The sequence below is a fragment of the Gossypium hirsutum genome, chromosome D09 (assembly GCF_007990345.1).
Source record: "Gossypium hirsutum isolate 1008001.06 chromosome D09, Gossypium_hirsutum_v2.1, whole genome shotgun sequence".
Taxonomy (NCBI): domain Eukaryota; kingdom Viridiplantae; phylum Streptophyta; class Magnoliopsida; order Malvales; family Malvaceae; genus Gossypium; species Gossypium hirsutum.
This window is the reverse complement of record NC_053445.1, coordinates 33,371,236-33,397,862: the sequence shown is the minus strand read 5'-3', so window position 1 is coordinate 33,397,862 and position 26,627 is coordinate 33,371,236. Positions and strand designations below refer to the sequence as shown.

Here is a 26,627-nt window from a genome sequence, read left to right as displayed (position 1 = left end):
ACGAGTGTTAACAATTGGACTTGAATTTTGAAATCTAAAAAGTAGAAGAAATAAATTCTTGGAAATAAAAGTACATGGGCTAAATTTTAAATTTTTGAAGAATGCAGGGACTTATAGCATGGCATATTTAACTTACTAAAAATATCAAATTATAATAAAAAAAGACTAAACGCTTTTAAAATTATTTTTTAAAATTCAAATTCATTATAATGTCTTTATTTTTTGTTACATGGCTATTAAGTGATTTTTTTTTTACTTTTAGAATGTCACGTAAATAAATTTAACAAAAAAATTAATAGTGTTAATAACTGAACCTAAATTTTGAAATCGAAAAAATAAAGGGACTAAATTTCTGAAATAAAAGTTCAAGAACTAAATTCTAAATTTGTGAAAAGTACAGAGACATGTGAAATATTTAAAAAGACTAAACTTGACAAAAATACATAGTACAAGGACCTTCTAAACAATTTTGACTTAGAAACAAAAGCTCCATTCCAAAAACAGAGTTCTTTTGAACTCCTCCCTACCTCTCAATTTTGAAATTAAGCAAATTAGTTCCCTAAAAAAATTGGAGCAATTTAATCCATATCATTTTAAAAATTAGACAATTAATCATATAATTTTGATTGGTAAAACAACAAATTTAGCCCTTAATATTTACATGTTTTTTTAATTTAATCTTAATTCTAAAAAAAGTTAACAAAATTAGCCTCAACATTTGCATAAATGTTGTGGATTAAATTTGTTAAATCAAGGCCACATAGATAAAATGATTGCACTTTGAGAGTTAAATTTATTATTATATTAATTAAAGTTATGTATGAAAATCATTAACCTTGAGACTAATTATACTTAATTACACACTTTTAAAATTGGTAAAAGTTAAATTATTTTGATTTCTTTTAAAGGGTCTAATTTGCTCAATATCGAAATTGAGAGGAATTAAAGAATTATTTTTACCCATATTTTTGTACCACAAGAAAGCTCTGTTTTTTCTTTTGACATATATGATATCATTGACAAATACTTTTAACAGTCTCAAAAATCATCACCGTGAAATGTAAAATAAACGTTTCACCATCATCTTTAAACACCCTCTTAGCTTCCTCCAATTTCCCTTATTTATGCAACCCCTGATTCTTCAACACGAACTCAAAGATCTAGATTCTTGGGTTTACAATATAGGAGGTTGTAGACCCGGTGAGGGGTGGCATCGCGGCGGATCACGACGGTGGAGTCGGTGCAAATACTGGTTGTGTTGTGTTGGTGTTGCAGATGGAGAACACTTCATATTTTGCTGCATCTGGACACAAGTTGGGTGCCTTTTTCTCTTTCATTTTCAGATTCCCTTATTATCCCTTTGGAGCCTCTGCAGTATCCAAGGTAATACTCCAAGACCTTGGGAACCGTGTACTCGTTGGTAAAGATGATGAACCAGTACGGCAGCTCATTAGCATGATAAGCAACGACAACTACCATGTGGTAAGTTCCATGTTGTTGTTCTCTGTTTCATAGTCTGCTTTTTTATGGCTTATATTGTCAGGTCCGACAAGCTTGTTCTTCTTTATCCACACTTGCTGGTGATGTTTCCGTGGCAATGAAGTTAATGAAATGCGACATCTTGCAACCCATTGGAGTTGTTTTAATGGTCTCTTCTGCCTCAGAAAAGTTGGTTTCAGTGCTGCAAGTTGTGGTCACATTGGCTATTAGATCAGATACCATAGCTGAGATGATGCTAACCAATGATGTTCTTAGTTCATTAAAAGTACTTTGCGTTCATAAAAACCCAGAGGTAATAGACTAATAATAACTTTCTGATATTTTTTTATTGATTCTCTTGTATTGATTCTTGAATTGTTATGTTTATGCATGATGAATGAACCTTTTGTTTTCAATCAGGTGCAAAGGCTTGCTTTGTTAGCTGTTGGGAATTTGGGATTCTGTCCGGAGAATCATCATGTACTTGTCGCTGTCGAAGGCTTGAGGGAACTTCTTGTGCAGCTGACGGCTACGCCCGAGCCACGAGTAAATAAAGCTGCAGCTCGTGCTTTGGCAATTCTTGGTATGTTTCTTGGATTTTGAGAATCTTTACATCATGGGATCATCATATTATGTTCTTTTATAGGAGAGAATGAGAGCTTGCGATGCGCCATTGGAGGGAGACAGATACCAAAACGAGGCATTCGCATACTATCGTTGGATGGAGGTGGCATGAAAGGTCTTGCAACTGTGCAGATCCTTGAGGAGATCGAGAACAGAACTGGAAAACGAATGCATGAGCTATTTGACCTTATATGTGGGACGTCAACCGGTGGCATTTACGCTGCTGCACTTAGTATTAAGTCGATGAGCGCGTACCGATTGGAAGAAATATACAAAAATTTCGGTAACTATATATGATCTGCATAATGAACCATTTGTTCATACGTAGCTGTAGTTTCACTTTGTTTACTCTATTATCCTGTTTTGAATTTGTAGGAAAAGTCGTTTTCTCCGAACCTGTGCCGAAGGATAACAATTCTGCAACTTGGAAAGAAAAGTTGGACCAACTTTACAAAAGCTCATCACAAAGTTTCAGAGTTGTTGCAAAAGGATCCAAAGTATGAGTTTTCTCGTTTCACCATATGCGAATTCATGTCGGTAGAGTTACTTGACAATGTTTAGTGACCATGTCAAACTATTTGCAGCACAATCCAGATAAGTTAGAGAGGTTGTTAAAGGACTTGTGTGCCGATGAGGATGGTGATGACCGACTAATCGAGTCTGCTGTGAAGGACATTCCAAAAGTCTGTCTCATCTCGACTTTAGTGAGTGTTATGCCCGCTCAGCCCTTCGTATTCCGTAATTATCAGGTTCGAGGTCAAGAGTTGCTGTTGCTATTTTGTCATCCATTATGGCAGAATGTATGCATTTATACATTCTTAATGTGCAGTACCCCGTGGGAACGCCGAAGGCACCTTGTGTGACATCTGAAAGTTCAGGAACCACCGCTCGGGTTAGCCACAAACAAAGTGGTCTTATCGGAAGCTGTAAATACCAACTATGGCAAGCTATAAGAGCATCTTGTGCTGCCCCATATTATCTAGATGATTTCTCAGATGGTATTTTTTATTTTCTGCTGGTTTTTAGTATATAATTTTGTTTAAAATTTGCCTAAGCTTGTTACCTTTCTTATATAGATGTATACCGGTGGCGAGATGGTGGTTTAATGGCGAATAATCCAACAATCATTTCAATGAGAGAAGCACTTCTTCTATGGCCTGATACTAAAATTGACTGTTTAGTTTCCGTTGGTTCTGGTTCCGTACCTACTAAGGTAACTGCCTATCAGAATTGTGTGGTTAATGAGCCATTACTCCATTCCATCGATTTTACGAGTTACCTATCTCCTCCGTTGCAGGCACGAAAAGGCGGTTGGCGATATCTAGATGCAGGGCAAGTGCTGATTGAGAGCGCATGCTCGGTGGACCGAGTCGAGGAAACACTGAATACATTGTTGCCTATGCACCCCAAGATCCGTTACTTTCGGTTCAATCCAGGTAAGAATCCCGGGATGTATCCATAATTTCATTCGAATGTAATCCTTGATAATGAAGTTTTGGTATACGATATAATGTTGCAGTGGATGAACGTTGTGACATGAAGCTGGACGAGACTGATCCAGCAGTTTGGCAGAAGTTGGAAGCTGCTACAAAAGATTACATTGAAAATAATTCGGAATACTTTAATATAGCATGTGAAACACTGGTTCAAGCCTCTGCAAATAGTGATACTGAGAAATAAAAAAACACTTTATCTTTGTCTGGTCGGATCAGTACAAGATGATGGAACTATCTTATTATGTTGTCTCTTTTGAATTTACAATAAATATACTCGACAGCTCCTTCAATTATACACTCAAAAATAATTTAATCCAAAATTCTTGGTGTCGAAATCATTTTTTTTAAAAGGGGTCGACTTTTATTTTCTTTAAAATGGAAATGGGAGTCGCCACCAATCTTTTTTTTAGGAGGTGTGATCGGGCCCCCCTAAAATGGTTATTTTTAATAAACAGTTTGATTTATTAAAACAACGATTTTGGTCTACGAAATTCAGAAAGACGGGTTCGAGAGTCGATTACATACGAGGAAAGATTAGCACCCTCGTAACGCCCAAAATTGGTACCTAGTTGATTAATTAATGTCTTAGTGTCGAGAATTGAGAATTTAAAAAGATTTTAAAAATACGATTCTTTGTTAAAACATTATTTAATTAAAATTTTTTTGAGAAAATGACATATTTCACGTTAATCGAGAAAAAGAATTACGTCCCGTAAGTTAGGACACAATGTCTTAAATTCCCGATACGCGAATAAACGCCGAAAAAATTATTTTAAAAGATGTTCAACTATCTTGGCTTTAGAAGAAAAGTATATTCTGTAACTTAGAACACGACCTTTTCTTAATTCCCGGGATTATTAAAAGAATTAAAAAACGTTCGTTTATTTGGATTTATCAAGAATGTAATGACTCAAAGTTCACGGGCATCGGAAAAGTATAATATCGGGCCTCCGTCTTAGTAAACTGAGTCTGGAAATAATTATTAGAAATATTAATAGACTAGTTGTGTATTTAATTAGGTTTTAGAAAGGTGAATTTAGCTTAATTAAGAGTAATTAGGAAAAAGGATTAAAATGAATAAAGGGTAAAAGTCTAATTATAAATCAAAATAAAATAAAAGGGACTAAATAGGTAAATAAGCTAATGGCTTAAGAATAGGCGGCAAGGGAAAAATCTTAGATATTTATATTATTTATTTATATAATATATAAATTAATTATAAAGTATATTATTAAATTAATTATATTATAAATATTATATTAAGAAATAAATTAAATAAGGACAAATGTATAGTGATGATAATAGACAAGTGGTGGTGTTGGTAAATACATGTGTAATAATAAACATATGTATTTAAGAATAAAATATATTACTTATTAATTAAGTAAATATATTATTATATTGTTATAATTAAAACAATAAAGTAAATAAAAGAAAGTAAAGAAATAAAAACAAAAGAAAAGAAACAGAATAGAAAGAACAAAGAAACAGAGAAGCAAATGAAACAGGGGAAGAAAGAAGAAAAAAAGAAAGAAAAAGGGGAAAATAGATTTTTAAAGCTTGGAGTTAATTTGGTAAGTCAATTAAGCCCTTTTTATTTTGTTTTGATGATTTAGAAGTTTTAAAACAAAGTTTTGATGAAATTAAGTTGATATTTTGGAAGTTTATAGTTTTTTTTTAAGCATGATTCATGTTGAATAAATTGTTGAATTAGGGATTTAATTGAATAAATTTCAAGTTAGAATTGATAAAATGATTAAATTATAAAAGAAACTATAAGTTTTATGTGTTAGGGACTAAATTAGGGAAAATTCGAAATTAGGAAAATATGCTGAAATTTTAATAGTTAAATTTAAGTTTGGATGAAATTTGAATGGAAATAGAGTGTGAATTGAATTAGGAAAGTAAGTGAATTTAGTTAGGATTAAATTGAGAATAATGAAGAAATTGAATAGAAATTTAATTATTTATCATAATTAGTGTTGAAATTAATAGTATAAATTATTATTATTTTTGTAGCTAACAAAGAACCCGAGGCATCAGCATCAAAAGGAAAGGGGAAAGCTATCGAGGACTAAAGCGGGAGATTTACGGTTTGTATTACTATAATTCAAGTTATTTATTATTAAATGTTAAATTTAATTTATATGTTTGGTAAATAAAATGTGAGGTAAGTATAAGTATTATTATTATTATTATTATTATTATTAGTGAGATTTAAATTGAATAGTTAATATAAATTAATAATTAAATTGTTTGTTGATTGAAAAATAATTAGTGATTTGAATTTGATTGGAAAATGAATTTAAAATATGAAATGAATAAAAGTGAAGTAAATTATGATTATGTATGAATATGTGAATTGTGTATTGATTGAAAAGTTGTTTGAATTGAATCGAAGTATGTTTATATGTGAATATCTGAAATATGTATTGGTATTGAAAGGAATATTGACTTGAAAATGGAAAAGTGAATTGTGATTGAAAGTGAAAAAGTGAAATTGAATTGAAATGTGAATTTGGAGACCCTATTAACTAGTCGGGCTGAGTCGGATATAGTTGGCATGCCATATGATTGGAAGAGTTCAGGGATGCTTCGACCTCGAGTCGATGAGACACTGGATGTCACTTTATTTCTTCGGATAGTTTCGATGAGGTACTGGGTACCAACTTTCTTCGGATTTGCCGATGAGACACTGGGTGTCAACTATTGCTTCGAACTATCCGATGAGGCACTGGGTGCCATTCTGGTGTGTTTGGTTGGATCCGTGTATCCGCCAAAGTCCGAGTTTTGTTAATAGGGTAAATGATGAAATGATAAACCGAACGAGTTGGTCAAACGAGCTATTGAAATGACATGAAAAAGTTGAATTGTGAATTGAAATGTGAAATGAGATTGAGAAATGAACCTAAGGTTCATGATTTGTTCAAACTCAAATTGTGGATATATTATATTGGTTGATGAATTGCTGTTGTTGAGATATTGAATTTAAATTGTATATACGAATTATGCATTACATGTTTATTATTGTTATAATTTGAATTATGGTAATACCACTGAGTATGAAATACTCAGCGTACGGTTGTTTCCGTGCGCAGGTCGATAGAAGTCAAAGGTCCCGGTTCAGCATCCAGACTAATCCCGTCTTCAGCATAACTTTGGTGATATATATTTTCCTTTGGGTAATGTGGCATGTACATAGGATGTGTATAAAGGTTATTATGTTTTATTATAAATGGTTAAAAATGTTAGTATTATAAGTTTAAGATTTATAATGAAAGAAGTTTATCTATTTTGATTTATTTATTACCTTGTTAAATTTAAATTGATATTATATCGATTGAGTTTGATTAGAAGGAATTTAGAATAGAAAATGAGAATGTGACATGAATTGGTTGATTTGATTTTATTTGAAAATGTTATGATTTTAAATTGCAGGGGGTTTGATGTAAAAATAAGTAGAAATGCTGTCGAAATTTTTCTAAAAATGAATGAAATTAATTAGTAAAATTTATAACAATTTATGAATTATTTTAATAGGTTGATTATTTATTTAAGAATTATTTGTAAATTGCTTGGAATGTCCGGTAATGCCTCGTAATCTTGTTTCGGCGACGGTTTGGGGTTAGGGAGCGTTACAAAGAAAGTCGAAACCCAGTAAGTTAGAGAACGACTTTTCGAATCTCAAAATACGAAATATTGCTTATTTAAAAAAATCTTTTTATGTATCGGATCAAAATTGCAATACGAATTAAAAATGGTAACAAAATTGAAAGAGACTTTTAATGAAAAATTGGACCCACAGTTGAAAAATGCATTTGAAAGATATTTTAGGCCCACATGAATTTGTAGGGTTGGGACCTTCTTTTTAATTACCCAACAACCGTTGTTTTTTCTCCTTCCTTTTTTTTTTAGTAGGGGCTGAACAGTTTAAGGCAGGTCTGATTTAGAAATTTCAGAAAATTAAAAATCCATTTAAAAACTTTAAATCGGAAACATATATCCAATTTTAATTTTTTTATGATTAAAAATAATTATGTTATATTTAAAACATTAAAAATAATTTAAAATTTATTGAAATATTTATAAATTATTTTTTGAAAGTTTATCAAATCGTATTCAAAGCCCATAAAATAAACCTCATTTTGTCAAACTAAGTTTATCTAAAATCAAGAACCGAATCGAATCAAATTATGGACATTTCAAAATAATCCAAAACAACCCAACCAAACTAAACTGATAACACCCCTAGTTCAAGGTTTTGAAAATTTAATTGGTGGTCGAACTGGTTAGGTTATCAATTTATCGGTCCAAATAACTCCACCGGTTTAATTAAATAAATATTAGAAAAATCATAAAAATATATATTTTTTTAAATTCAACCATCCAGTTCAACTATTTCCCACTTATGAGATAAAAAAAATTGTCATTAATGGCAAAATAATGTCAGGGTTAAATTTTTTTATTTGAGATTTTAAGTATTTTGTGTTGTTGTTAAAAAGTGTTTGTAAGAAATAAAATATTTATGTTAAAAAATATATATTTAAAATGATGTTAAAGTTTATTTATATTATGATATTTTAATAAAAATATAAAAGTAATATTATTAATATTTTGGTATATGAAATATAAATTTTCAATATTTTGAAGCAATTAATATGAATTGTTTATAAAATTTAATTTAAATATATAAAATATATTTTAAATTTTAAAAATAATTATTACAAAATCGGATATATAATGTTATATTTGAAAGAAATTTTAGTTAAAAAATAATTATATTACCAATATAAATATTACATAAGATACATTAAATTAAAAATGAGAATTAAAAATGTCATTCGGTCCTAAACATTAATTTTTACATTTGAGTTAAAGAAAACACTTTCGATCTTTATTGCTTATAATGATATTGTAAAACATAGTCAACAACTATTTAAAACATAATTTAACAACCGTTTAAATCTTATGTTGTAACTTGATGGTCAAGGGTGTTCCCCCACCTGGGTTCGAGTTGCATTAGTCAAATTAGTTGTTCAGACTTTACCTTATTATTACAATTTACAAGAAAAAAAACATAATTTAATAAATATTAATTAAAACTGAGTTAATTTTAAATATTAGAATCACATATAAACATTGATCTTGTAAATTAATAGAAGTTCCATAAGTGATTAAAGAATAGACTCAAATGAAAGTATCCTTAATTTTCGATGTCTTTATTATTATTATTAAATATTTAACTTAAATCATAATACAAATATAATAAAATATTACTAATATTAATATATATGAAATATATTGTTAGTAAAATTTAATTTTAATATACAAATCATATTTATAATTTATAGCTAATATAAAAAGAATATATATAATTTCACACTCAAAACTGTTTTTTTTTTTTGAAAAACTAAAAGCTAAAAACTTATATCTTAAATTTTCATTTTTTTTACTTGAAAAGTCTATTTAAAACAATTTATTTAATTTTAAAAACAATCTAGCTAACATTACTTCAATCTTGAAAATAGATTTGACTTGAAAAATGTATTTTAAGCTCGATGTTAAACACACTTTTAGTCTCCACCTTTATCATCGTGTTTGTAATGAAATTTTGTCTAATTTAACTGAAAAAAATGAAATTAAAATCTACATTCAGTTGATTCAACTTTTTTATATCAAAATTCAAATAACTCGAATTATCCATATAAACCGAATGATCTAAAGAGTGAAACTGAATAAATTAAACTGAAAATTTCCAGTTCAATTTTTAAAATCTTTTTTAAGTTTAAAAAAAATCTAATTGAAGCACTTATAATTTTTTCCTTTAAAATTTTCACATAATTTTCTTCTTTCTTCAATTTAATATATCATATTACTCTTAATCTTATTTTCATTTCAAAATCATTATAAAAATATTAAAATTTAAATCAAACATTTTTTAATCAACTCAAAATATACTTATTTTCTTACATGGCCAACATACAATTTCGAAGTTTTCTATTGTTCTTAACAGGTATATATCAATTTGAGTTTTTTTTTAATATATTAAATGATAAAATAAAATAAAATGAACATCATAAAAAATTAAATTATCAATTTGAGTTCTAAATATTATTGTGAATTGGCTTTTAAATTTTATTAGGTTTGAGCTTTTAAGAGCATTAAGGTATTTGGATTTGGGTTTGTAAATGGGTCATGTTATGACCATGGACTATGACCTTAATTGGTTTATTCGGTTTAAAAAGTCAAAACCAAAAACAGACCAAATAAACTAATTAAACTGAACATGAAAACCGATTAAACCGAAACCTGAAAAAAAGAAAAGAGATTATTTTGGTTCGGTTTTTCGGTTTAAATTTTTTTTGCACACCCCTAATTGAAACACAATTTGCTCCAAATAAAAGACTAAAGACCAAATTGAATAAAAGTGTAAAAATTGAGAACTAAAATTGTTATTATACCTTGTATATAAAGGGCCAAGATAAAGCTTCAACTATAGACACTTTTTTTGAAATAGTAGTTCAATCTCTCATCAAGGTAGAGCCTATTTTGCTCCTTTCTGTAAGGTACATGAACCAATTTGCTTTGCAAGAAAAGAGACTAAAATGCAATCCAATATACAGTACAAGGACATGTATGGTAGTTTCACCTTTAAAAAGAGTTGGTTTTGATTAAATCCCCTAACTTTCAAAAGGAAAACGAAAACAATAAAATAGACATTCAACAAAAGCAAAATGCAAGATAGAGAAATCAACCTAATTGATTACCTGAAAATCACCTAATGGGATAAACATGATTCACATATTACGTCGATATAAGATTGTCTTCTCAAGTCTGGCACCCTAATGAGCAGGGCCCAAACTCTGATATTGTCATCCCCTCCCCATATCGTAAATTGTACCAGAAAAAAGAGATTGCTGCCTATAAAGTAACTTTCGAGTACTAGCTCAATAAGTTTCATAGCCTAAACCATCCAATCAAGAATATATCTCAATCAATCTTACTTGTCAAAGTCAAGTTTCATCAATTAATCCAGCATTAGAGCAAAATCAGCAGCACTTCCATCATAAACATCAACTTCATAACAGATTTCATTCAAAAATGGAGATAGCTGTTTACAGTAATGATCCCAGGACATCTAAAATAACTCATAAAACAAGTCTCCATAAGAAGGAAAAAAAGTTATTGTTGGACATAGTTCCACTGCCAAAATAATCCTAGTAAAATATAATATGCCCTTCAATAATTAAGCTAACAAAATGAAAACAATTCATCCTGCATGAGTAAAAAGGCCCTACTTATTTCATTTCCATGCAAAAATGACCTGATTAATTTTAATAACAGACTCTAAGATAGGACACCCTGCTTACCTTCTCTATTGGGGCAAATCCTTTTCAATTTCATCCCATGCATCTGCATTTTTGGAGAACTTCTCCTTAACATTCTTTATAAGTTCCTTTGCTTCCTCAACTTTAGATATGCTAGCAAGTCCTTTCACAAGAGCTTTCATAGTCGAAAAATTCGGAACCCAATTTTTCTCCATACTTTCTTTACAAAACCTCAAAGCGGTCTCAAAGTCCCCACTTTGACACAAGAAATACACCAATGTAAAATAACAATGACTATCAGGCTTCAAACCTTTATTCACCATACTCTTAAACAACCTCTTAGCTTCCTCCAAATTCCCTTCCCTACAAAACCCATAAATCAAATGGTGATATGTAACTGAATTCGGTATTATCCCTTTCGATAGCATCCCATCGAGTAAAGCCTTTGCCTCATTAGATTTCTTCAACATACACAAGCTCCGAATCCTTATATTGTAAGTACTAACCCCAACAGAAACCCCATGTTCCTTCATCAAATTTAACACTTTCCCAACATCTTCATATTTCTCCTCTGCATAAAAACCAGCTAACAAAGTCCCAAAAGTAGTAGCATTTGGTTTAACCCCTTTGCTTTTCATATCAACCAAAATAGAATACACAGAGGACGATGACCCAGACTCACACAAAGCTTTAATTGCAGTATTGTAAGTCTCTAAATCGGGTTCAATGCCATATCTTTTAGGGAATTCCACGAAAATCCTCTTCGCTTCTTTATAATCCTTCGCCAAAATAGCCGCCACGAGCAAAGCATTTAGGGATTTCGTCGAACGGCAATACCCCTTGTTGTAAAATTCGTCAAACGTCGTCAAGGCATGGTTTAGCATCTTGGCTTGACCGTAGAGGATTAAAGAATGGGAAACGAAACGCTCGTGTTGAAAGTCGGGACGTGACCTGAGTTCACGGAGGAAAGTATCGATGGATTGGAAATGGTTACCTTCGGAGAGTTTGGAGATTGCAACGGAGAACGCGATCCGGTCGAGGTGGAAAGTCGGGGAGAGTGAGGCGGCGCGGCAGATATCGAGGATGCGGTCGGGGTTTTGCTCTGATTTTAGGAGGGAGAGGGCGGCGCGTGATTTTTGGTGAGCGCTGAGAGGAGTGGATGAGTCTGGAGAGAGGATAGAGAAGCGGCGAAGGTGGAAAGATGCGGCGGTTGCCGATGTACGGATGCGGGAGAACAACGCCATTGTTTTTGAGGTAATTTAGGGTTTAGGGGTTTTGCTTTAGCCGTAGATCAGTGTCATTTGGAACGGTACACTGAGAAAAGGAGGATCCGGAATGGACCCGACAATGGAATTAATATACTTAGTTTGATTTTAATATTTGCTTAAATTTATTACATAAAATGATAGTAACGTCATCATTAAAAAATTAAAAATCTAAAGAAACTTATAAAAATTTATTAGAATTATTTTTTGTAAAAATGATTTATTACCCAATATTAGAGTATTCAGGTAGTTATGATAGTTAGTAGTTAAGGATGGTAGTTATGGTTGTTAATAATTGTATTATAAATAATGGGGTTTACGTTACTGTAAAGGTATGAAGAAATAACAGTTCTTTCAGTAAAAGTGTACTGTTGTTATTTTTGTTCAGCAGTTTCTTAATATGGTATCAGAGTCATAATATTTTTTTTTGACGATGGATACAGATGATGTTTCCGGTAACGATGGTGGTCATCCTTCTGATCACATGACAATACCTGCAGCTGCTTCGTCTCCTGATCCTGGTTATGCTTCTTCGCGCAAAATTCATCAATTTTCTAAACATGATACGGTGGAACTCAATGCTCATAATTTTCTGTTATGGAAACAGCAAATCTTGCTTATTCTTGAAGGTTATGGCTTGCATGAATTTGTTCTTGGAACGATTCAAGTTCCTTCACAAACTGTTCTTGATAATAATGGTGTTCCTGTTGCTACCCCTGTGTTTGTTTTTCACAAGCAACAAGACAAGTTGTTCACGTCTTGGCTCTTGTCTACTATTTCTGACAATATTCTGGTTCGTCTCACTGGTGCGAGCACAAGTTTTGAGGTTTGGAGTGCTGTCCTCAAGAGGTTTGCTTCTAAATCTTCTTTGACAGTTTTGACATTACGGCATTCTTTATACTCTCAGAAAAAGGGACAGTTAACCATTCAAGAATATCTTGCGAAGGTTCAAAGTCAGTGTGATTCTCTTCTTACTGCTGGTTATGCTATATCTGAGCAAGAACAGGTTACTGTCATTCTTGCTGGTTTGCCAGTAGAATATGAATCCATACGTATCGTTGCATCAGAAATGAATTTTTCCATAGATCGTCTCACTGAAATGTTGACTGATTATGAGACTAGACAGCAAGATCTTGTTTCGAATATGTCTTTGCAGGCTAATGTCGCTCAACATACTGAATCTGGTGGTAATCGTGTTAAGCGCTTTGAGAACAATTCTCGGTCATCATCTAGAGGGGGTAGTTCTAGAGAGTTTCGAGGCCGAGGTCGAGGAAGGAGATTCACACATGCTAAGCCTCAGTGTCAACTTTGTGGCCGGATTGGACATACTGTCTACAAGTGCTACTATCGATTTGATGAGTCCTTTGAGGGCGTGTCTCAGCAGTCCATGCAAGCACATTGTCATCAACTCCAGGAATCTTCTGATTTGTCCAGTACAAATTGTCATTGTTGTAATCATAAAGGTGCTACAGTAACTCCAAGTGGCCTGCAAGCTAATATGGTTTCTACGATTGGGAAGTCGGTTTCCAACAACAATGTCTGGTTTCCTGATTCAGGGGCCACAAATCATATAACTAATGATCTGGATGGTCTATGTGAAGTAGCTTCATATACAGGTAAATAAAAGTTGTTTATGGGAAATGGTCTGTCTGTACCAGTGGCTAATACTGGTTCCTCATCTTTTATTCGGTCCAACAGAGTGTTTCACTTGAAGAATGTTCTTCATGTCCCTCAAATATGCAAGAATCTAATGTCTGTTGCTCAATTTGCTACTGACAACTCTGTGTATTTTGAATTTCATCCTTTTCATTGTTTTGTGAAGGACATCAAGACAGGGGTCATATTACTGGTGGGGCGCATACATAATGGGTTGTATCAGTTCAACCTTTCAGATACTCAGCATCCTGGCGCATCAAAGAATGTCGGTATTCTTGGTACCACAGCTGCAGCATATACAGCACAGTCGGGAATTTCTTCTTCTGGTGATGAAATGTTTGAGCTATGGCATAGGCGCCTTGGACATCCTTGTCATAGGACAGTTACTAAAGTTCTTCAAAATTGTAATATTGATTCAAAGAAATGTAAACTGAGCTCCGTTTGCTCTGCTTGTCAACTTGGAAAGTTACATAAATTTCCTTTTTCTCCCTCAAACACTGTGTATTCAGCTCCCTTTCAACTTGTTGTTTCAGATCTCTGGGGACCTGCCCCTGTAGCTTCTAACGGTAGTCTCTATTACATCTCATTTGTTGATGCTTACTCTCGGTATACTTGGTTGTATTTGATCAGGAATAAGTCTGAAGCTTTGGCCAAGTTTCTTCAGTTTTAAAAACTTGTTGAGGTGCAATTTGGAGGCAAGATACGAGCTCTTCAAACTGACTGGGGAGGAAAGTATCGTCTGTTTCAAAAAATGCTGTGTCAACTTGGGATTCAACACAGGCTTTCTTGTCCGCATACTTCAGAACAGAATGGGTTAGTGGAGAGGAAGCATCGTCATGTTGTTGACACTGGTTTAACGTTACTTGCTCAGGCGAATATGCCCATGGTTTTTTGGTCTCATGCATTTGTTAGTGCAGTATACCTTATAAATAGACTTCCAACGCCTGTTCTCAAGGGAAGGTCACCTCATGAAGTTTTGCATCAAACTATTCCCAGTTACCAGCATCTAAAGGTGTTTGGATGTCGATGCTATCCTTATCTCAGGCCGTTTCATGCTCACAAGCTGCAGTTTCGCTCCCAGCCATGTGTATTTCTTGGCTACAGTATGGCTCATAAAGGCTACAAGTGCCTTGACAAAAATCAGAAAGTGTTTATATCTAGACATGTGGTTTTTGATGAAGGATGTTTTCTTTTAAAACTGATTCTGATTTTGCAGGAGTTTCGTTGACTGTACATAACTCCAATATTTTTCAACATCAGAAATCGGTGGTTCCGGTTGTGAGACGCTCACCTTCAGTTGAGGTTTTATCTGCTCAGAGAGGTTCTCATAGTATGCCAAGATGTGATGATGTACGAGTCAGCCCACGTGTGAGTTGTTCTCCTATACAAGAGGGTTCAAATAGTTCCTCTTCAGATGTTCCATGTCAATTAACAGCATTAGCCAGCTCTTCATCTGACCATACACGATGTTTGCCTAGTGAGCCTACTCGAGTTCCTGTAGAAAACTCTCATCCTATGCAGACGAGATCTAAGAACGGCATTTTTAAACCCAAAGTTTTTTCAGTAGAGTTAACAGAAATAGAACCTGCTACAATAGAACAGGCCTTTACTAGCAAAGAATGGACTCTCGCGGCTCAACAAGAGTATGATGCTTTGTTGAAAAATAACACATGGGATTTAGTTACGTTACCTGCCGACAGAAAGGCTGTGGGTTGCAAGTGGATTTTCAAACTCAAAAGAAAATCAGATGGCACCATCGCTCATTACAAAGGTCGTCTAGTTGTCAAAGGCTACCTTCAAGAGGCAGGTATTGATTTTCAAGATACTTTTAGTCCGGTTGTCAAGTCGACAACTATTCGGGTTGTGTTGACATTGGCTGTTGCATTTGGGTGGCAACTTCGACAAGTTGATATTAATAACACCTTTCTCAATGGGGATTTGGCTGAAGAAATTTACATGACACAACCACCTGGTTTTGAGCAGACCCGTAGTGATGGTGGAGTGTTAGTATGCAGGTTAAAGAAAGCTCTTTACGGCCTTAAGCAGGCTCCAAGAGCATGGTTTTCTAAGCTATGTGAATTTTTGCTTAACTCACAGTTTGCCCCTACTAAGTCGGATGCTTCCCTTTTTGTGAAGAAGGTGGAAGGAGTACTGTTGTACGTGCTCGTGTATGTTGATGATATAATAATCACTGGGAATCATCAGCAAAGTATTGATAGCTTTGTGGCAACGTTAGATGCTCAGTTTGCTTTAAAAGATTTGGGGCCTCTTGGTTATTTTCTAGGTGTTGAGGTGACCACTACCACTGATGGTTTATATTTAAGTCAGTCAAAGTATATTTTTGACTTACTAAAGAAAGCCAAGATGGATCAAGCAAACAGTTCTCCCACTCCAATGGTTTCTACTTCGAAATTGTCTCAGTCCAGTGGTTGTGCTATTGAGAATGAAGCTGAAAATCGAAGTATCGTAGGAGCACTTCAATATGTGGTTATAACCAGGCCAGACATTACCTTTGCCGTAAACAAAGTGTGTCAATTTATGCATCGACCTCTTGATCAACATTTTCAAGCGGTCAAGTGTATTCTTCGGTATCTTCAGGGTACTATTGACTATGGCCTTCGATTCACAAAGGCTCATGCACTGGATGTGGTTGGCTACTCAGACACGAATTGGGGATCTGATATCGATGACCGGAGGTCTACTACAGGCTTTTGTGTTTTTCTTGGTGGTAATCCGGTTGCATGGGGCTCAAAGAAACAGCCAACTGTCTCCAGGTCCACAGCAGAGGCAGAATATCGGGGGCTAGCTCACACGGTTACAGAAGTGGTTTGGTTAGAGTCGCTTTTGTCTGAACTGCATGTTTCACCCTTGAAGAAACCCACGGTATGGTGTGATAGCTCAGGGGCAGTTGCTGTGTCTGCAAACCAGTTCTGCATTCAAAATTTAAACATTTAGAATTGGACCTTTACTTTGTTCGAGAGAAGGTAGCAGATGGAAAACTTGTTGTAGGGCACATTCCAGCACATGAACAAATTGCTGATGTGTTTACTAAACCTTTGTCAGCCTCTCTGTTTACTAAGTTCAGGTCTTATCTTAAGGTAGTTCGAAAACATTCTGCTTAGATGGTGTTCTTAGCAGTAGTTGAGGAAGTTGGTGGAATATTAGAGTATTCAGGTAGTTATGATAGTTAGTAGTTAAGGATGGTAGTTATGGTTGTTAATAATTGTATTATAAATAGTGGGGTTTACGTTACTGTAAAGGTATGAAGAAATAACAGTTCTTTCAGTAAAAGTGTACTGTTGTTATTTTTGTTCAGCAGTTTCTTAATACCCAATGAACATTTTCATGAATTTGATTTAATTTTTTAAAATTATATATGTAATTTTTATTTTATAAAACAATATGAAAAGTATTAAAAATTGATTTTTTTTATTTTGAATTTGTAATTTTAATTTTTTTACTATTATGTAAATTACCTAGTTGGTCACCCAATTTTTAAAGTACTTTCACTTTGGTCACCTAAAAGAAATTCTTGTAAATAAATTAGTTATTTTAGTTGCCACAAACATTAAATCCTAACAAATGCCACCTCATGTTCATACTTTCATTTTGGTCACTAAAAAGATCTTTTCAATTTCATTTTGATTTCTAATTTTCCGTTTAATAATTGAGATTCAAAATTTCCATTTCTATTATTAACTGCTATTCATATTACATTAGTGAAGATTTCCAATCTCCATCCCTATACCCAAATCACTTAACAAAAAGAAAACATTAACAAATATTAACCCAAATTTTACATACTTTGCAATTCAATGAACAAAATAACCAACAACACCCAAACTAAAGCCATGATTTTGCCCAAACCAACAAACAAAAACCATCAACTCTAAATCCAAACTAAACTCACATCATGTAGTATATGATGGAAAAAATTCTAAGTTTAGTTTGAGTGTTCTTTAATCTTTATCTAGGGTTTAGGATTCTTATTTGTTGATTTGCAACTTCTTTGTTTGAATTATAAAGTGACGAAAAAATTCTGAATTTTGTTTGGGTGTTCTTCATTTCCTAAAAAATTTCCCATCATAGATGACGTGAGTTTAAGATTTTTATTTCTTATTTATTTGGGTAATGATGATGGAAAAAATATTTTGAGTTTAGTTTTGGTGTTCTTCGTTTCGGTATTTTATTTGTTTATTTGCAATCTATGTAAAATTTAGGTTAGGATATGTGGAAATGTGACTTAATGTTTGCACTTTGTTTTCTGATTTGAGTGTATAAAATAGGATTATGAATCTCCACTGAACTTGAATTAGTAATGGAAATGGAAATTTTTAATCTCAATTGTAATGGAAATTTTGAACTAAAAATGATCGGTTCAAGTAAAATAAGAAGTTTCTCTAACTGGAATGATAAATTTGTAAGAATTTTTTTGTGACTAAAACGAAAACATGAACAAGATGTGGCATCTAATTAGTCGTTGTTGGGATTTAATGATTGAATGACTAAAGTAACAAATTTCTCTAATGGTAGGGATGAAATTGCAAGAAATTTTTTTGAGTGACTAACTACGTAGTTTACCATTTTTCATAATTTTTGAATGATTATAATGTTATGACATGATCGTTGCCATGAGTTAAATATTACATTGACCAAATGCCAAATATTCATTGAATAGCATGAAAAAGTTAACACCCTTTACCACAAAATATTATTTTGTGTAACCAAATTCAAATTTAAATACTAAATTAAACAACAAAAATCTAGATATCACATTGAATATTGAAGTCAAACTCGAGTATTAAATGATATAATAATCCTATAATTTGTATAATTAGTAGATCCACGTGATTGGATATATGTTATGTTTATACATTTTTATATATATCAATCAGACATCTCATCGAAATTCAAAGATCGATTTAATTAATATGAATTCAAAATCGATTCAACTCAAATTAGAAATAATTCAAGTTCAGAATGATCCAAGTAAATGATTAAAAATGACCCGAACCAAGTATCAAAATAACTCGACTAAAACACTAGATTAGAACACCTAAATGATTTGAATGCAAATTGAACAAATCTGAAAGAACTCTAACCCTAAATAACTTGCATTCAAAATTGACTGACCTCAACCAGATATCAGATGCAAAATCTAAAATTTGAATTAACCCAATTTAAAACCACCTTTCCAATGGAATGATCTAATTATAATTCTTTAACAGATACTATTGGCACGTGGTTATGTTCTTCTTCGCATTTAAAATTTAATTTTTATATTTTAATTTCTAAAGTAATATTACTATAATATTATTAATTATTCTAGATAATTAATATCATTACTTTTTTTTAGAGATAGATTCGTAAGTTTTCCTTACTTTATTTTTTATATTCAAAATTTTATTTTAGCCTCATGCTGATATAGTTTAATTTTGGTGAGAATCTTGAATCCAGTTCAAGAGCCGTGGTTTATTGATGTAGTTCACTTCTTCAATTAAAGGAGTTGGATTCATTGGGCTCAATTGAAGGGTTCAATTCATGGGTCGATGATAGCTTGGGCTGATTTACATGGGCCAAGTAATCAAATGGGACCCAACATCCTGGTTGAACTGGTTAGGTTAGCATTCAATATTCTGTTTAATCAATTTAATAGTAGTAAAAGTGAAAATATTAAAAATTTCATAAAAATAATAAATAATGGGTTTTTATTCCATAAACAACCTTAAAAAATAAACATGTGTCTCTTTTTTTAAATATTTTATTATACCCTTCAATCCCCCTAATCCCACTTGTAAAGTCTAAAAACTCCATTCACAGTGTACCAAATAATTTCATTTAAATCATAACATAAACATCCATTTGTAAACTATAACAACAATATTAATGATTTCGTCCCATTTTTTTTACTGATTAAATAAATATCTTTCTTTGATTTTATGGCACAGATAAAATTAATTGAATCATAGATTTTTAATGTTATCATTAATCCCTTTATTATAAGATACACTTAATTTGAAGTAAGGAAAAGAGGTTAAAAAATGCTAACTTATCATATTTTAAAGTGGCAGGAAAAGAAAATCAAAATTCAATATTTTTAAAACGCAACAACGTCTCAGTAGCTTCAATCTTATTGCCATTTACAGGGACCCATCAAGTAAATTAACCATTCTGGGAATAAAAATCTCTTTCAGCCAATGACAGTGGGCAAGTACATAAACTTGGTGTATCAGATTCTTTGAAATAAAAAAACAGGCCAATTAAGAGGGTCTGTCAAAAAGAAGACATGGGCAACTAAATATGGACTTTAAGTCAAAAGGCATTAATAAAATTCAAAGATGGCAAAGTTGAATTTAAGCACAACATGACGCTGATTTGGTCCTACCCACACTTGTGCAATTTATATCATACTATATATTGTAATTAGGCCAAACCAAATTTAGCCACAGTGCATTGATTCATGATTGATATGAAAACCCTACATTGATGAGAAATGGACTTGCCACACAACACTATAATTCACTACGTGATATCTATTGATTAATTGAGTTGGTGTCACGAGTTAATTCGATACTAATTCAGTTGTGAAATTATTAAAATATCATTACTTTAAAGAGTAATTAATATTACTATAAAAGTATTTTTATAATTTTATATAATCTTCAAATGAAACAATTAAAAAACATCAATTGAAAATTGAGCACAAGATCAACAAATCCGTATAAAAATCCCTTGCCATCCCACTTATAATCATTTATTAGTATTTTTTTAATATAAAATATTTTCTTTCACCCACATCATGGGTGTGATAAAATCTAGTAAATAATAACTTGTCAAAGTTTATATAATATGATGTATTAAATATATTATTTTTAATGAAAATGTTGACTAGAACATTAATTTTTTTGATGATGTTAGCATGGGAACCCATATGACAGTTTACGTATACTTTATGCTGACATGACACTATTTTTCTTATATGTCGCATCAATAAATAAATTAAATTTTTTAATATATATATAAAGTTCATAAAATAAAAAAAAATTAGTATGAAGTACACATGGATTATTGTGCGGACTGTCATGTTTACAAATTTAACATTTTAGTAATAATTTTTATAATAAAAAATTAAAATTTAACTTGTTTTAAAAGGTTGAAGTTCATATTTGACACTTTTTAAAAGGCTAAATACTGATTTAACTAAAAAATAAAAATCAATTTAACAAAAAGATGTAAATATTAAAAATAAAAGTTTTCATTATGCCTATTATTTTGAAGTACAAGAATATAATAACAAATTTGTTAATTGTTAGGGCAAAAGTACCTTGACTACCTTGAATAAATGGTGCCCCACTTAAAATGAGTACTTTAATTTAATTTAATTAAAAAATTTTAAAAATATATAAAAAGTTGATTAATTTTTGGAAAAAAGGCATGAAGTAGGCATAGATTATTGTGCGAATTGTCATGTTTAAAAATTTAATATTTTAGTCAATATTTTTATAAAATAAAAACTATAATTTAATTTTTTTAAAAGGTTAAAGTTCAAATTCAAATTATTTTAAAAACAATAAAAAAATGTCAATATAATAACAAATGCATTAAGGACTAACGTGAATAAATGCTATAATTTCATAGTTTGCCTCTCTTAAAATGAATACTTTAAATTAATCTTTTCCACTGCTAATACAAAATGCAAGTGGTAGAAGAGATGACCTAAGCCTAAAAGGTCATATATTAACTGACAGGAAGGCGTAAAAGTGAATTGAGACAGCTACTTGAGTTGGGAATTGGAATTGGCGACTTTATGACCTTTTTGAATTCATGGAGGGACACTAATGGCATAAAACAATTGATTAATTAGTCATATTTTTATTAATGCATGATTACTATGGGGAAAGCATTAGAGCAGAAGCAATTATGGAAGGTCGATTCATTAAGGATGATCAATTGGTTCAAATTTTTCGAGACTTCTTTAACTAAGTAGTCTGCTGTCATCTCTCAATAAAAGTTTAAACTTCACTTGCCAATCTTTAACAATTCAAATGTTATTTACACAGCATATTAACATGATTTGGTATATTAATTTACAAGTATCTCATTTAGGATGCAATAAAAATAAAAATTAAAAATCCATACATGCGATAATATTAGAAATTTGTTTCTATCAAGTTAAAATATTTCAAATATATCTAAGATTATTGTTCTATGGTTGGGTGGAATAAATTAAAATAGGAATCACAAGAAGGAAAGAAAAAATGCTGTCCAAGGAGTAAAATATAGTGATTGGTGTATACAAAAGAGGTCTGAAAAAACTATTGCAAACTGGTATTAATAAACTTGAAGTGCTGCTGAAGAAATATAAATATTGTGTTGGACAATAATTGAAGATATACAACATATTAAGAATCTAAGTTATAATAACATGATGAAAATGGAACAACATATATTTGTTTAACCTGCTCTCAATTAAGTACTGCATGTTAATGCAATTTCATTCTCTTTTGGGCCTTTATCTAGGTATAATAATGCTGATCTTTTAACCTCATTTGCCCCAGCCTCCCCCCACTTCTATTTTAGTTTGGATTAGATTAATAGTCGTCATTGTTTTACAATTGAGATTAATCATATTCAAGTTGAGGTGATTTTTTATAAATTCTTTCTACTAATAATAATTTCAAGATTTGAATAAATCAGAAGCTTACTCCATCTTTTAAAATTTTAAAGAAAGTAGGAATTAATTTTAAATTATTTTGAGTGAAATTTTGGATTTGGGTTTAAATTTCACTTGTAATTATTTTATATTACTAAACATTATGATGAACTACAATTATATTTTCACTTGTACCCAAAAAAGGAAGATTAGGACATCTATAAAAATTCCAATCCCTCCAAGAAGAACCGCTATTTTCACATGATGTTCTGATGAGAGGGTTGAGGCTCCAACAAAAGCAGGTGGTGTCAGTCTAAGATCAAGTCAACAACTGTACTATATTATATATATAGCAACTAAAATTTAAATCCAGGCCTAGGAAGTTGCTGGTCCGTCTAGATTCCTCCTATCTATTTTTTCAAGGAATAGGTTCACTATGATTCAACCACTCTTTCTTCATTGGATAATAAATGTCAACAACTCCTAGTAGCTGCCCATATAATATATGTGATTTCATTTCTTACTAAGAGACCCTGGAATGGAGTTTATATTTCAGGTTAGAGATATGTATATAGAAAGTTGAGAGCTTGATCTAAAGAGTTGAAAGTTCAATAGAGAAGTATATCTATAACATTTATACCTAATCTTTGGCATTCTTAAGGCAATTGTTGTAGGTGTTTTAGTTTGAGATTTTTTTTATATAAACAGCCTTAAAATTTTCCAAATTTATTTAAATTCAAATATGCTAGAGAATGAATTGAAAATAATTGAGGGATATATTTAAATTTAAATAAGAATTCAGGCAAACCACAATACTGCAAAAAAATCCCAATACTGCAAAAAACAAGAATTTCCAAACAAGTGTACTTTACACGCAAGTTTCAGGCAACATAACCACAATACTGCAAAAAAAAAAAATCTCTTTTCCAAAACCCCACAAAAAAGTAAGAGAGAGAGAGAGGCTATGTAACACCCCTTACCCGAGACCATTTCCGGAGTCGAGTATGAGGCATTACTTAACTTATCTTACTAATTCGGGGCATAAAAACTTGGTTTGAAAATTTATTTCACTATTTACAGCAATCTGTCTAATCGCGCAGCAGTTACTAATTTAACTATAACTCGAGCTACCAGACTCGAAATTTAATTCCGTAAATTTTCCCTGAAACTAGACTCATATATCTACTCACCATAAAATTTTTAGAATTTTTAGTTTGGCCAATTAGTACAGTTTATTAGTTAAAGTATCCCCTGTTTCACCACCTGACTGCCCTGACCTCTTGTCACTAAAAATAAGTTTTCTCACTGTAGGATTTTCATATGAAGTTATTACTTGTTTCTACAGAAAATAGACTCAATAAGGAATCTAAGCATGTAAAATACAACTCATAAATATTTTTGTACAATTTTTAATGATTTTCAAAACTCAAAATAGGGGACACCAAAAACTGTTCTGACCCTGTCTCACTAAAATTCACATATCTTAAAATATAAAATTATTTTCGTTAAAATGTTATTTTTCCATGAAAATAGACTCAACAAGCTTTAATTTCATATATCATTCACCCTCTAATTCATTTTATACTATCCTAGGTGATTTTTCAAAGTCACGTCACTGCTGCTGCCTGCATTCTGTTTCCTTGCAAATTTTTACCCTTTCATGATTTCCATACATAATTTATCACCTAAACTTTTATAATAACAAACATCTTCATACTTGTCCATTTAAACAACCATTCATCATCAAATACTTACACATCATTCTATAGCAAAATCATAAATACAAACATGCAAAATAACTAAGTCCCTATACATGCCATAACTCAAACATGTTTCATCATAAAATACCGAGCAGTTGTGGTTGATAGTGTGGACGATCTCCGACTTCTTTAGGATCCTTGAAGTAGCTTGGCAATACTATAAGAGAAAGAGAAATAAAAGAAGTAAGCATAAAGCTTAGTAAGTTAACTAGCAAATAAATAACAATATTAAACACAAATAATTAAACTCAAGTGTCTATATCTCTAGTTTACTCTTTAGTTAATCTCATTCTAGTTCTCTTGCTTATTTACTTAGAATACTTTTGTGCATAGCTTACTCTTCTCTTCCTGCATCATTGAATATCAATTGATAACATAATAAGTTCTTAACTCTTATAACTTACCTGAGCTTGTCATTCATGCTTTTAACTGAACTTTCATGTACCTGATTCGTTTACTAGCCCGTTGAACCACATTGGAATAATAAGGATACTCGGGTCTCTTCTGATAATAACATGCCAAAGTCATGTCCCAGACATGGTCTTACATGGGATGTTCTCATGTCGGTGCCCATGCCATGTCCCAGACATGGTCTTACAGGGGACCTCTCATCTCGGTGCCAACGCCATGTCCCAGACATGGTCTTACATGGGACCTCTCGTCTCGGTGCCCATGCCATGTCCCAGACATGTCTTACATGGGACCTCTCGTCTCGGTGCCAATGCCATGTCCCAGACATGGTCTTACATGGGACCTCTCATGATCTCAAGGATGCCAATGCCATGTCCCAGACATGGTCTTACATGGGATCTCTTTACCCAAATGTCATGACATTCGTATCCAGTACCATCCTTATGTATCAACGGGACTTTTTAATTTTAATTCTCTATCATTTCATGCTTAGATCATCATCAAATAAATTCATAAAATAAATTCATAGTTGCTGGAAAATAACAGCATTAATAATAAATATTGAAATATTGCATTTATTTACCGTAAACTTACCTCGATACCAATTATAGCCAAATTCACCAACTTAGCCTTCAACTTTATTCTTTCCTTTATCTAACCTTGAGTTTTGTTCTTCTTGATCTAAAATAGCAAATTTAACTCATTTAATATTCACATTTATCAAAACAGCTCTCGACTCTAACTTTTTCAAAATTATGATTTTGCCCCTAAACTTTTGCATAATTACATTTTTGCCCCAAGGCTCAGAAATTAAATTTCATCTCTTATTCTTATGTTTTATAACATGCTGAAAATTTTTCTCTTCTACGACAACATCAAATTCTCACTCTAAGACTTACTTATGTACATTAGGTATTTTTACCGATTATGTCGTTTTACTCGTTTTCGCTAAAAATCGACTAGCAAAAGTTGTTTAACATAATTTCTAGCTTCATATTCTATCATAAAACGTCAAAATAAACACTTTTCACCTATGATTATTTTTCCAAATATAAACCCTAGGTTAAATTATTGCTAAAATAAGCTAAATTAAGCTACCGAGATCTCAAAAACGTAAAGAACATTAAAAACGGGGCTTGGGATCACTTACTATGGAGCTTGGAAGCTTGAAAACCCTATCTATGGCTTCCCCCCTTGCTGATTTCGTCCTAGTGAAGAAGATGATGATTTTTGCCATCTTTTTCCCTTTTAATTATTTTTATTACTAGATTACCAAATTGCCCCTAACTTAAAAATTTTCTATTTCACTTATCTCATGTCCATTTTTGTCTACCAAGTTACCAATGGTCTAATTACCATATAAGGACCTCCAATTTAAAGTTTCATAACAATTTGACACCTCTAACATGTAGAACTCAACTTTTGCACTTTTTACAATTTAGTCCTTTTGACTAAATTGAGTGCCTAAACGTCGAAATTTTCGAACGAAATTCTCATGAATTAATTTTTTGAAATTGTAGACCATAAAAATATAAGAAAAATAAAATTTTCCTCATCGAATTTGTGGTCCCGAAATCACTGTTCCGATAACCTTAAATTTGGGCCATTACAAGCTAAAAGCTAATAAGTTTTAAAGAGCATCACTTTATAATCTTCCTTTCAATTTAGGGACAATTGTTATACCCCTCACCCTATTTTGTCTCGCTTTAGTGGAAACTTTCCCAAGTGTCCATCTCACCAAGGTTCATTGCCTTATCAATGGCAAAGACCTTGCCACGCCTCATACACCTCTTGTAAGGCCCACTGACTTGTTACCATGCAGACTCTAAGGGTTCAGTAAGGTGACGTGGTTCAAGGGATATACACTAGCACACGCGTCAACAAGGCCATATGACTTATCCCATAAACATTAAGAAGAGGACACCTATCTAAGAGTATGTATGTATATATAGTTC

At 32.0% G+C, this 26,627-nt stretch overlaps 2 protein-coding genes across 2 annotated transcripts; one reads left to right on the top strand and one right to left on the bottom strand.

Moving 5' to 3' along the window:
* Positions 1-1,030: 1,030 nt before the first annotated feature.
* On the top strand, positions 1,031-3,892 carry LOC121203600 (phospholipase A I). Its single transcript, XM_041100365.1, has 10 exons — positions 1,031-1,482; positions 1,544-1,792; positions 1,900-2,062; positions 2,126-2,386; positions 2,479-2,600; positions 2,688-2,852; positions 2,933-3,101; positions 3,180-3,316; positions 3,401-3,539; positions 3,623-3,892. The coding sequence occupies exons 1-10, from the start codon at positions 1,276-1,278 to the stop codon at positions 3,781-3,783; spliced, it is 1,773 nt and encodes a 590-aa protein (XP_040956299.1). The 5' UTR covers positions 1,031-1,275; the 3' UTR covers positions 3,784-3,892.
* Positions 3,893-10,666: 6,774 nt separating this feature from the next.
* Positions 10,667-12,171, bottom strand: LOC121203599 (pentatricopeptide repeat-containing protein At1g61870, mitochondrial). The gene has a single exon (XM_041100364.1). It carries the CDS (start codon positions 12,169-12,171, stop codon positions 10,975-10,977), a length of 1,197 nt encoding a protein of 398 aa, XP_040956298.1. The 3' UTR covers positions 10,667-10,974.
* Positions 12,172-26,627: the final 14,456 nt, after the last annotated feature.